General features: G+C 38.0%; 1 protein-coding gene across 3 annotated transcripts in view; it reads right to left on the bottom strand.

Moving 5' to 3' along the window:
• CNOT2 (CCR4-NOT transcription complex subunit 2) overlaps positions 1-12872 on the bottom strand; it is a 93870-nt gene that overhangs the window by 20133 nt on the left and 60865 nt on the right. For 2 of the 3 annotated variants that reach the window (XM_048941188.1, XM_048941196.1), the window contains 4 exons: positions 8570-8636; positions 5202-5349; positions 4399-4581; positions 1029-1108 (listed from right to left, as the gene is read on the bottom strand). In XM_048941188.1, coding sequence (XP_048797145.1) covers positions 1029-1108; positions 4399-4581; positions 5202-5349; positions 8570-8636 — 478 coding nt within the window. The remainder of the gene's footprint in view (positions 1-1028; positions 1109-4398; positions 4582-5201; positions 5350-8569; positions 8637-12872) is intronic. The other variant, XM_048941187.1, reaches the window with a different exon arrangement.

The raw sequence follows: 12872 nt of genomic DNA, 5'->3' as shown, positions 1-12872 counted from the left end.
TAAACAAATGCAGTCAGTAGTACTTAGTAACACTGTTTGCTCATTTTTAATTAAACACTGCATATGTGAGATAGAAGCAGACTATCAAAACCATAGCATTAGGATAGGTAACCCATTTAAAATGTAAGGAGCTATCACGGAAAGATTTCAAAGAAAGTAATCACCCATATCATCAACAAGGAGCTCTTTTCTGCTTAGATAACACAAGACAAGGTAAAGTCCAAACCCCTGCAGAGCCAACGCAGCACGAGTAACATGGGAAGATTTTTCAGTTTGCAGTGATAAAACCACACGGGTGAGGAGAGCAGCACAGTTCCATAAGGATGTCACAAGGCCGTGGGGATGCCAAACCCCTCGGAAGCCAAGGCTTCCATGCTATGACATCAGCAGCATCTCTGGGCAGGCAGCCATCAACAAGCCAATACCAAAGCACTGCGAGCCTACAGCACCATTACACGAGAACACTGATCTCTCTAATTCATTAGATTCAGGTGAAGAGTAATTCCCTGGGAAAAAAATCACAACTGAAACAACTGAGTGAAAGGATCACTTTGAGGTCTCTAAAAACGCTGCCCCGTTGTGTTTATCCTCCGTAATGTTTGAAGCTTTTATTCTCCCATTTCCTTTTCAATTCCATAAGCTACTTTGCATTTCTAACTGAACAGATACAACTTCCAGCCAAGTGATTATTCTATAGCACACTTATACTTTGCCTTTCAGAAGTATTACAAGCCACTACTCTGAAGCAATAACAACAGATTGCATAGCATCGTTTTTGTTATTTTATGCCATGGGAAAACAAACAAACCATTAATACACTTATTTCTCCACAGAATCTTGAAGCTAGAATAAAGTACTTTTTCTGCATTGTCAGGTTTACAGAATCTGCTGAAGAACATGCAGAGTTGCTCTCTAAAGGCATCACTTCCATGCAACAACTGCACTCACAGTATTTCTAAGCTTACTGAATAAAAAACAAAATCTTTCTATTGAACTGGGAGATCAGCATAAATTAAGAGTAAACTCACCTGTTCCATTAAAAATGTTACTTGATAAGGAGTTATTCATTCCAAATGCCTGATTTCTGTTCATCCCAAATCCAGACATACTGTGAAAAAAATCCAAGAAGTCAGAGAAAAGAGAGTAGAGACTTTCATAATTTCCAGTTGAAGGCACTAAGTAAAAAAGCCAAAGGCACTTAAATGACGTCATCTTAAGCAATCCACATTAGCCTAAACTCAACTTTTTATTACTTGCCTTTATACCTTTGAAAATTCTGAACAGCAATGAGCATTGCTGAATACATGCAACTGGAATGACTTCAAAATAACCTGATTTTTTTTATTTTTTTTTTTTAACAGCCACAACTCCTTTGACATCTGTCAGCCAACAAGTTATGCCAAATGTGCATTTTACTCAGTAATTTCATACGTAAAAATGAAATATCAGTAAAGACAATAGCAAAAAGTCAGACCAGAGAGCATTCATTTGAGGGTGGAAGCTGAATCATTAATGTGATTATATTTGTCATGACTCAATTAAAAGCTGGAAAGTTATTGTGTGCAACCATCACAATGTATGGTCTCTGCCACACAAGGACACCAGTTAAGTTAAAGTATCACACAGACAAGTAAAAATATTTGAAGACATCTAAGAATCAGATAGGACTGCTGTGGTCTGACAAACACCCAAATGACCTGTTCCATTCCTGTGCAAACTAAAGATTTTAGGCAGTCACAAAGTAGCCCAGAGCTGAGTGAAATTCTGTTATTTCTGCCCTGTGGGAAACCACAACATTCATTTCCCCCTGTAAGAGGACAAAAGTTGATATTTTGTAAGTTCCTGTGCATAGAAGTGTCAAGTTTTCCTACTAGAATTTTTATTTATATGACTTTTTCACATTTTTACAATTAATTTCAAGCCCTAAATATTTTGTTTTTGACTGAGACATCAAGGAAAGGAAACAGTCAAGAATGGTTCCACTATGCTCTGCTTCAGCAAGATGGTGCATTTGAAAGACATCCGAATCTTTGACACTTCATGAACTAGGAGAAACATTTCTGGTATCCTCTGTGAATCCTGGACTTGGTGAGAACACCAACCAGAGACAATTTGATCTTGAAGGAATATAACCTTGCTTGGTCACAGACAAGCTTCTCATGCAAGATTTTTTTTTTTGTTCATTTGTTTTTAAACTAATCAGAATTAACTAGATCAAGAATTTCAGTGATAAGAAAGGGACTAGGCCACCAGATGCGTATTTCCCTACACTTGTAAACTGTTTGTTAACCAGTGTTACCCCAGCTTTCAACACATTTTACTGACGTAACTAAGAAAGAGAAAGTTAAGTATTTTGTGTGTTCAAAGACCTAAAATCATTCTTTGCTCCAAGAAAGGGAACAATTCTCAAAACACTTCATGGAAGTTATATAATTCATGCACCTCTCAAGGAAATAAAACCTTTTTTATTTCAAATGTCATGTCACCATTTCATTAAATATAGTCAATTAACAATTGGCGATGTACTATACTTTTGTAGGCTAATAAAATGTGAAGTAAGAACTTGGCACTGCTCTAGTAATATGTCCTTTTCAACTTGTAAAAACTGTGTCATCATTAACATGAGCTATACAGCACAACAAAAGAAAAGGGTTTTCATTCAAATGCTCCTACAGAATGGGATTTCATTATCTCTCTCCTCCAGCTTGATGTTATTTAAACAAGTACTTTCTATACATCAATCTCCAAAATCATCATTCTCTGCACACTGATCTTTTTTTTTTTTTAATCCATGCTCAAGTTTTACAAACGCTTTAAAATATAAAACTATCTTTTTAAATTATCATCTCCTTTGCTTGCTGGTACATCACAGGAAAGAAAAGGCCAAGACACAAGGGTTACTCTTTAAGAAATGCCTCCTATTTTACTCTGTTAGCTCACAACATCAGAGGCGGATGTTGGTGGTATGGCTGTGGGGGTTGAACCATACCAAGAATATTCTGTTTCATTTTATTGCCACGTGACAGATGGCAGCAGAGGGGCAGTCTGATAAAACGGCTTCTTACGTGATAGTGCGGATAAGCAAAGGTGTGGAATTGAATTCCTCCATGTGGAAAAAAATGGCATCTACTGGCATTTGCTGAATGTTTATGGAGACCAAACAGTGGATGTGAGCACAGTGAGGTAGTGGGTGGTGCATTTCAGCAGCGGGTCACCTCAGCTGGTACAGATTTTGACAAGCATGGCATGCGGGCTCTTGTTCATCACAGGCAAAAATCCACAGCTAACAGCAGTGACTATGTTGAAAAATGGTGTTTTGTAGCTGAGAATTCACTCTATTAAACAGTGGTGTTGTGTTTTCTATATCTGTTGTAGTTTCCATGTAAATAAATAGGAGGCATTACTTTCAAAGTGGCCTCTGTCCAAAGTCTTCTTACACTTCAAGAACACAAACTGCTATTACCAAACCTTTATTACTGTGATGAAGAAAGAAGTTATTTAATGCCTATATCATAATGCAGAGATACAGAATTAAATAGAATGACCAAGTTTCAGATAACTGGTATCCATTTTCCTTCATTTGTTTAGTAAAAATACTACACCATGTTAGAAGTGGCATTTGACTGCCATGAGTGTATTGGAGCTCAGTCCCCTAGGCTAGGGCATGAGGTAAGAAAGAGCAACAATCCGGGATCATGAGGTTCTGGAAAGAAGCCTGGAAAATAGTCAGCTGTGGGAAGCCAGTTACATGCTATGTAATCAGAATTGACACATTTTATTACAAGGTTATCAATATAAACTAAGCATAAACGTACCAACAACAGTAAAAGCACAATGATTTCTGATGCCACAATCTTGCCCAGAATTAGAAGAAAAAAAAAGCAGAAGTAACTGAGAAAATTCTGGTATCAAAAATGAGTACCTTAGATGAGTTGTAAACCACTGCTTTCCATATTGTTCCAAAACTTAAAGAAGTAAAATATGAGGTCTACACTATGTCCAAGTCAGCTGACTGTTCTTACAGAATAACTATTTAGAAATAGTTATTCTGGATTACCACTTGCCTTAATTCTTCCCAAACTCATAGATGAGTAGTTTTCAAGATGTATACACACAAAAACCAAGGTCTGATTCAAAAACAAACTCTGGAACACACTAGAAACATCACATGTTTTAAAGAAGGAGCAGTAGAAATTAAGTAGTCAGAAACGGAAGTTAGCTGAAAGGCTGCAATGTGCCTGCACAAGCACTGAGTGCTTTGAAAGTTAGTACCAAGAGACTGGAAGACACAAAGTGGCACTCTGAAGTTTTATTCTAATGGATAAAAAACTAGACTTTGAGAGCAGTACTTAAGCACGCCCATGGCTGCACAGGGATGGTCTGACCAAACAGCCTTACCTGTTCACAGTAAAAGGCTGTCGAGAGGGTTGCTGCTTTGGCATACATATTATGCTTGGAGAGCTTCTGTTGGGGCTGCCTAACCCTGAACTGCTCATGCTGTTTGTCCTGCTGGGAATTCCAATGCCCTGACCAACCTGGGAGTGGTTCATCATATTCCTAGGATTCATAGGCAATATCCCCCTGAAAGAGAAAAACCATCCACGGAGATGAATCTGTGCAATAGTATTTGGTTACTCACTTAAATTACTCATGTTGGATAGACTTGGAGCTGTTGCAACTTAATTTGTGCTTAGATTCAACACAGCGTGTTTGGATTACTCTCTATAATTAACGTAGTTTTGGATTTCTTCAGAAACACCAGATGACCCATTGCGTACCAATCAAGTCCTCAGTCAGGTTCAGATAAATACTTAAGTACTATGCATTTGAAGAGGCGTTACAACTCTTATTTAAAGAGCACTTAGGACCTACTACCTTAACGTTCTCACACGGTGCAGAACAGCCGTATAAAAATGTTTACCGTTTGTTTACCAGAACAACCAAAAAACAGACTCTTACATTCTGAAGCAGAATTTGCCAGCAACTTATCCTTTACATACAAAATCAAACACTGTCTTACGTTAAGCCTTATCCTACTGTTTTACAGTATTACTTACCCAATACAGGCAGCGGTCAATAAAAATTACTGTTTTTCTTTTTTAATTAATCAGTCTAAAGTAGCTGTGGCACGATACGCAGAACATTTAGTAAGTGCTCTGCTGAAAGACACAATTGCAGAAACATTGGCTATCAATAAATACCTGCTCGGAGATGGAGGCGTGTGAAGTGACATTGTTGGTACCCCTGTTGTTGGCGTTACGTGGCTCGGTAACTGAGTGCCTTGTGATAAGCTGCGATTTAACTGAGGGGTATTGTTGCTCATTCCCCTCATTGGAAGGCCTAGTGCACCTATTGAAAAAAAATTCAGAGGGGTGGAGATACATAGCGATCCGGAACAAAGTCTTAGCCATCAGGTGTGGATGGAAACAATTTATGCTGACAACCTCAAAAAGTGTAAAGACTGTAGGAAAGTGCAGTGTAAAATGAAGTCCTTGCCTGCATACTACAAGCCCAGTTATCTCACACATAGCCCCATTCTAGTCAAACTTGAGAAAGGCTCCTCACAAAATTTTTCTTTAAGTCACTAACGGAATTTTGTTTCCTTTGAGATGTACTCTGAATAGAACGGGGGGGAGCTGTGGTTTTGTTGACGGGGACGTGGAAATCCACATATTCAAAAAGTCGGTGTTTCGAGAAAAGAAATATCTCCACTCAAGAAAGGTTATTACACTTGAATAAATTGATACATATTTGGCCAGCATTTAGAACATCGGTCTAGCTTGTAAAAAAATATGCAAGCCTGTAACTAAAAAAATAAAACTAGGCACATTTCATAACATGGCTTTCAGGGCACAAGAATGAATATTCTAGGACACTCCTCTGTAAAACTGAAGTTGGTTCTTTCAGATCAGGCAATTTCAGTGTCCAAAGTCAGGTTAAATTTAATTTCTTGAGGTCTGAAAGCAAATAGGATTTAAGCACCTTCAGCTAGCAATTAAAAGCGTACAGAGCTGGTTTGGGGTTTTGCCTGTTTGTTATTTTTGTTTTTTTTTACATTGTGATCAAAATTATTTTCTACGCAAGCATTTGTGTGCAATGAAATAACATAAGCACACACACACACACACACACAAAAATCATCTCAATTCAGAAGAACAAAAAATAACCTGTCTCAAAATGTCAGAATACTTTATGGAGTTTCTGATCATTTCCACATTCCTTTTCTGTATTCAAGGAGTTTTAGAAATACGCCCAAAGACAAGAGAAAGCCATTTAGTGCAACATATCAACAGAAACACACTTGCATCTATAACACGATAGCTATAAATAACAGCCCTATCGCTTCAGTGTGAGGCTGCTGAGGAAGCCTCAGAGAATTAAAAACCTTATCTTGCAGACAAAAGGAAGAAAAATTAAGACGAATCAGCACTCTCCAATGATAGATTACCCCTTCAGCAGAGCTGAATATGCCAGCGTACGACATGATGAAATACTAAGATCACAAAGGATGGACACAGCATATGCTCCAGTTATTGCTATGGATGAGGGCTGAAGAAACCTCCCAGCTGTTGAGCTCTCACTCTTGCAGAAGCGCTGCCTGCCCTGGTGTTCTGCCCTACCATTCACTGCAAGTCTGCAACGAGGGATTTGGATAACATTCCAGTTTATCTCTATCAGTTGAGATTAAGAAGTAGCGTGACTCACTGTAACAAGCCTCCTAAGACTTCATTAATTGCTGATGATATCGAGGTGTTTGCTGTAAATACTTTGGCAATTTGCTGCATCAGAATAATTTCTATGAGCATAAGTGTATATTATAAAAAGTACTTCACACCAATTAACGATTAGCTGGAATTTAAAAAATAAAATGGTAAAGGAAAAAATCCATGCTCTTCTAGAGATGGTACACTGAAAAAAGTGATTACTGTATTCAGGTTGATTTTGTGCAAGCATTTGTTCAAACGCAGTCAGTTTTTCACTAACAGCGTTTCTTCTAGTTGTTGCTTTTCTTTAATTAGAATTCTTAATGAGTAGTTCTGCTATTGTATTCTGCTACTGTGGCTGGCAAGGGCAGCTGAAATATTTGCCAAAGAAATCCCAGATAAACAAAACAAAAAAAACAACAATCAAAACCATCCAAAGAAACCTTCTCTTATGCTTTATGTTTTTCATATAAACTGAGACGAGAAATCTGTCAACTGATTAAGTGGTTAATTTTTAATGCCTACAAATTAAGTTTAACTTAACTCTATAGAATGACATCTTGCTAAATGACTGACAGCCATAAATCTAAAGCTGGACAGCAGCTTTGTCTCTCCCAGAATATTTTAAATATAAGAATTTACAGGAATACAGCAGTTCCTTCATATTTGGAAGAAAGTGAACCCTGAAAATATTTACTTCTGAATTTTTAGCCACACAAGTCTCCATCTTCAAGAGATTGTGGCCTAGACACGACAAATAACTGGAATGAACAACAAAGTTGATGAAAAAAAGTTACCCCTAAAAATAATCAGCTACTTCAACATCTTTATGCAGCTGAGCCTGAAATGTCAGGTTAGGGACCCAAAATCCAAACCTGACTCTCAGACTGGCCAGAAAGTCCCAGGAGTGCAGTCAAACATGCACTGGTATGACACAGTCACACATCAACAGCCACGGGGATAGAAAAAACAAAAATAATTTTAAAGTCACTATGCTTTCTAAACCTTGTGAAGAAAGCCTAAAAAAGCTACGAAGGCCATGCTCTTGGGAGACAAAGCTTTTAGTGTGTTCAAATTAAAATATCCACACTCTAAAATATTCTTAAGACACCTTTCCTTAGTGTCTGGGTCAGATGGATTTGGCTAGAAAGCTGCAAACATTCAAAAGTGTGGAGTCATGAAAGATGCTCACAAACCTGTTTTACTTGTGAAACTCTTATCTGACTCAGGTGCTCTGAGTCACTCTCTATGTCTGCCCCTCTTAACTTCAGGGAGGTTCAGCTCTTAACTCCAGCACTTACATCAGGTCTAGCATTGCACAGTATTACTGTTTCTCAGGATGCCTTCATTAGCAACAGTATACACAAGGCTGGCAGATGCAAGAAAAAAATATCTTCAAGAGATAAAATAAATTAAACAGCAGAGCAGAAGGAAACAATCTTCCTGGTGTAATTCTTTGCCAAATTTGAGTTGTCAAGCATACAGACAAGATTTAATTTGCTCCTATAAACCATAAAGTACAATTTCCCTCTAGCCCTTAGATGTTTTTCTGAAGGACATTCAGTTTGGCCCAGCTCACCTTCCTTAGTTTTTCTTCAGTTAGTTAAGTCCCAGATATTCCTTATAGGATGACTGTATTTGGATATTTAAGTTACATGGTGTCAATACGTGACACCTTGTTTATCAAACACTGCAGAAATGGATGACAGACAATGCAAAAACATATTTTCCAAAATAAATGAAGTTACACATTTGACATTACACAGTCTTCTTTACAATCACCAAAAATGCCAAACCCGACACGTTGCCTATCCAAAGAGCATAAAACTAGAACATCTAATAAAATCAATAAAAGTAATTCTTACTTTGTTGCCCGTATAAACTTGCCCCAAACTGAGACAGCTGACCTGATGTTGATGGTGATGCCAGCATCTAAAATTTTAGAAAAGAACACAAGGTTATTATAGACACAGAGATATGATGGTAGCTCGCTCTGGAAGTTTGCAATAGCATGTTATTTTGCCATAAAAGCGACTAAAAATCCCCATCTTTTCTTCAACCATCAAGTTTGAGAAACTTCCTAAAATATCTGCACAGTAGTAACAGCACATCCCATGTCAACACATCCAACTCTGCATGTAGAAAACCAGACTTTCTTTAACTTACAAAAAAATAGCATAGAGGAAGAAGATGCAGAAGCTTTCAGTTTTCCCAGCCTTGCAGCTAAGAGAGCCATCTTTACAGAAAGAGGAATACTCCGTTATTTAAATCAGATGCAGGGCTTTTTTTCCCCTGCAAAACAGGGGAATTCAGTAACAGCAAGTTCAAAGTTTCATATTGTCAGTTGTAATTGCAAACAGTGGGAAACGAGTGTCTAGGTTGCAGCTGCTATACAGAAACAGATTTACACATGAGACAAGATTCAAATACTGAAATTATAACACAGTAACCCCTAAAAAGCAAGCATCATGCCCATAAGGCACCATATGAACATCTAGGATGTACAAATATCAGATGAAGTAAAATTTCCTGCTTCATCGTGCCCACTTTATAGATACTTCATATTATCAAACATTTCCATCAAAACTTTTCATGTCCACTTCCAAATACCACGCATGGAATGTGACAAACTGGAGACTCCCAAGAAAAGTGACATTCAAAAATGATGACAGCTACAGCAGGGACAAGATACCAGATTTTCAGTCACAACTGAAAGGAGAAAAAGAAATAAACCACTCTCCATGCTGCTGCAGAAATTGGATGTGTTAATAATGTGAGGCAAGGAACAGAGGATTGAGGCTAAATTTTTAGGAAAAAAAAAATCTTTGCAATCTTAATTAAGCACTGGATTACACAGCTTCCCTCTGCCAGTATCCATCCCTGAATATCCTTAAAGAATCAGTCTGATGCTTGGCAACATTAGGTCTGGTTGGTTTACCCTTGGAGCAAAAAGGGGTAATTAGCTGACCTGACCCATCCTGTTCACAGCAGAACAGGCTACCCATACCTTGTAATCCATAGGCAGACATTGGTGTGTTCAGTGCCTGAATCAGGCACTGTAATCAGGGCTTGAACTGAAAGACGGTTCCAAGGAAAGGGATGCCTGGATTCTTAAGTGTACTCTCACGCTCTCAGTTTGAGTTAAAAAGCAAACAAACAAAAACAAACAAACAAAAAGAAACCCCAGTAATTAAAATACACATTACTGTGGTTAACTGCAAACTGTTCTGTTGAATTAATGTAGACAGATGTAAAGCTCAGACCTTAGGAACCGTCCAGCTAGTTGTCTGTGCTGGAGCCAAATGCAGATGGCAGAAATGAGAAATAAAACTTGCAGGGTAGACGCTACATCTCAAGAGTAGTTTTGATGGCTATAACTTACATCAAGTATTTATGACTTTTTGAATACATACACAAGACACGAGAGGAAAAAGTGCAGTGGAAAATAACTATTGTCAGAAAATATATCAGAAATATTACCTCAAACTTGTATATGCTCATACTACTCTGTGTGTGTGGTAGAAAGCAACCACAGCAATGAACATGCACACCTGCATACATAAGAGGTCTGAACTACTAAGACAAAAACTTTCTACAGAAAAAACTTATAGCTAAAATAGATTCCAAGCTGGAACCAAGTCCTCCCTTCTTACAGGAGGACTGCCTGTACACAAAAGCAGTTTAAATAATCAGTTGCATCAGCTCAGCGGTCTGCATCAGCAAGTGACGTGGCCAAAGAGACATGCATTTGTAAACAAAAAAATGCTGGTCCTGAAGGCCTAACATACATTCTGTGTGCATTTTCTAACTTGAATTAGCCTTGTTTAGAACACCTGACCCCCTGGTTTGGCTGCCTCACTGTGAGTGGGAAATGTTTGCTGCACTCCAGGAGCACCTCTTCAACCCAAAGAATCAAACTGATGAACACTCTGCAGTGTGAACCAAAGTGGGGCCCTTGGGAGGATGGGCTCCAAAAGCACGTTCTCCATCCCAACTCAGATTTGTTAAACACTGACAGAACAGGCTGATACGGTAGTTTCACCTCATCTTTCCTTTCTTGGAATGTTTAGGAAAAAAAGAAAACGCATTGCAGTTTGACAAATTGGAAAATCCTGGAATACGTGGCAAGGTATTGCAAATTGTAACTCCATGCAAAAAATAGGAGTTATGAGAGTACCTGAAAAAAAATAAAATAAATAACAACAACAGACACTGAGATAGAAATAGCAACAAAATTACTACCAGTTTTGGGTTAGACAAGCAGAATGGTTATGCCAAAAAGAAAATCCCACAGTAGCTGCTTAGGTTATTTAAAACTTGCTGTGATAGCCTGTGATATAATAAGGGGAAGATGGTACAAATCTCAGCAGAAAAAAAAACAAAACCACAGACCTAAGAAGTACTAAATTACTTGAAAGGGAGGAAAACGAAGTTTATACTGAGCACCACTTGTTTTTAAATCCAGTTAAGGGAAAATGAATGGTAAATAATATTTAATGAACAATGCTTATTAAAAATTGGATTTTCTTTTGAACTATTTCAAAGTAGGTCACATGCATTGTCACATTTGCTTTATAGGAAAAGTTAAACTCAGAAGTTAAACTTGCAAAGAAACCCTTATGGAAGACCAGAATAATGGCCAAGGATTAAATTCAGCATGTCTAACAATTCATTTTAAGGTCATCACATACCCAGGACACCAGGGATAACAAGATTCATGAAGAAAAAGGAAATTCAGGGGATCTGTTCCAGGCTGAAGTACTTCTCAAATCTCATGGAGAAGGATGTTGTATGCGTTTCTCTCTTATTCTGTCTCATTTGTTTGTCAATAATATGTCAAATATGTACATCAAGATATTTCTGACATTGTAATGTATCACTAAACCTCACCAAATACACTTTTCACTGAAGTTAGGAGCCATTTACAATCATGTCTACTTTTTCTACTGTTTTCATATTACTTATGGCCACAAAAAAAAAAAAAAAAAAGATAAGAAAATAAAAAAAAAATTACTATGTTAGCCAAAATCTTAATGTTTGGTACCAAAACCTCTTTTTTACACACCAAACCTCTGAGCCACTATTAAGTATCCTCATCCAAAGATAAAGACCCAAAGCAAATGCTATTAACATTCCTCCCAGCATCATTTATTTTTTCTGGTTGGACTATCAGCCACAAGATACACAATTCTCTAGATTGTGTATCTAGATACACAAGATACCAATTCTCTAGGAGCACACCTAAAGGGTGCACACTCATGCTGAGCACATACAGAATACCATTCTGCAAGTTGGAGCATTTTAGTTCAATCATTCTGCTGGTGGTCAACAGCTACAAAACCCAGTTGTGCTAAAACATGGCATTTCTCTATTCCAACATAGCATGACTTGACGTATTTCAGGTGGCTTTCCTCTACACATTGTCACTGATTGAGGAAGCCTAAGGCTTGCATTTCTCAGAAGGCCATGAGATAATTCAACAACCAATCCCTTGTGCAACACCAGGACTGCGTTTTACTGCAGTAGTGCACTGAAGCACAAACACCCCAGCAAGGGCAGACTGACAGACTGAGTTGCTGGTGATCAACTCAGACAAGAACACGACTTTGCTCACAAGCTTCAGATGGTCACAGTGCATTCTGACCATGTAAGATTCTGCTTCTAAACTTGAATCAGCTGATTATTCCAGCAGACAGATCAATTTCTTTGGACTGGTCCACATCAAAAAAATCAGTAAGTCAATAACATACTATCAGGCTATTTACCACTCCCCCTGATGAACCAGATTTTATCATCATTACTTTCACTAAATATTGATGGATTTCCTGCAGCAAGTTAGAAGTATGAACAATCCTGAGAAAAAATTGCTTGAATTTGGTAGAGCTGCATAACAGTTGCTGCATTTTCCAGCAGGTGAGCTCAGGCCACAGCCTCCTGATGCGGCAGCACCAAGGCCACCATACCATGCAGTGACAGCCTAAAGCCACCTTCTTTAACATAAAGCAAGCAGGCCTCAATCTCACTCCAGAAATTCAGCTCCTAAAAGCATAAGATGTTAGAATAAGCAAATAAGTGTGTGAGTAATATCTGGCTTGATAAATGATGGCTTTCTCACAGGTGCAAGCATCAGCATCATTTCATATTTGCACTACTTTATTTCTGGTAACT

This window comes from Lagopus muta, chromosome 1, assembly GCF_023343835.1.
Source record: "Lagopus muta isolate bLagMut1 chromosome 1, bLagMut1 primary, whole genome shotgun sequence".
NCBI classification, from domain to species: domain Eukaryota; kingdom Metazoa; phylum Chordata; class Aves; order Galliformes; family Phasianidae; genus Lagopus; species Lagopus muta.
The sequence above is the reverse complement of the archived record's forward strand: the minus strand, read 5'-3'. Positions and strand labels throughout refer to the sequence as shown.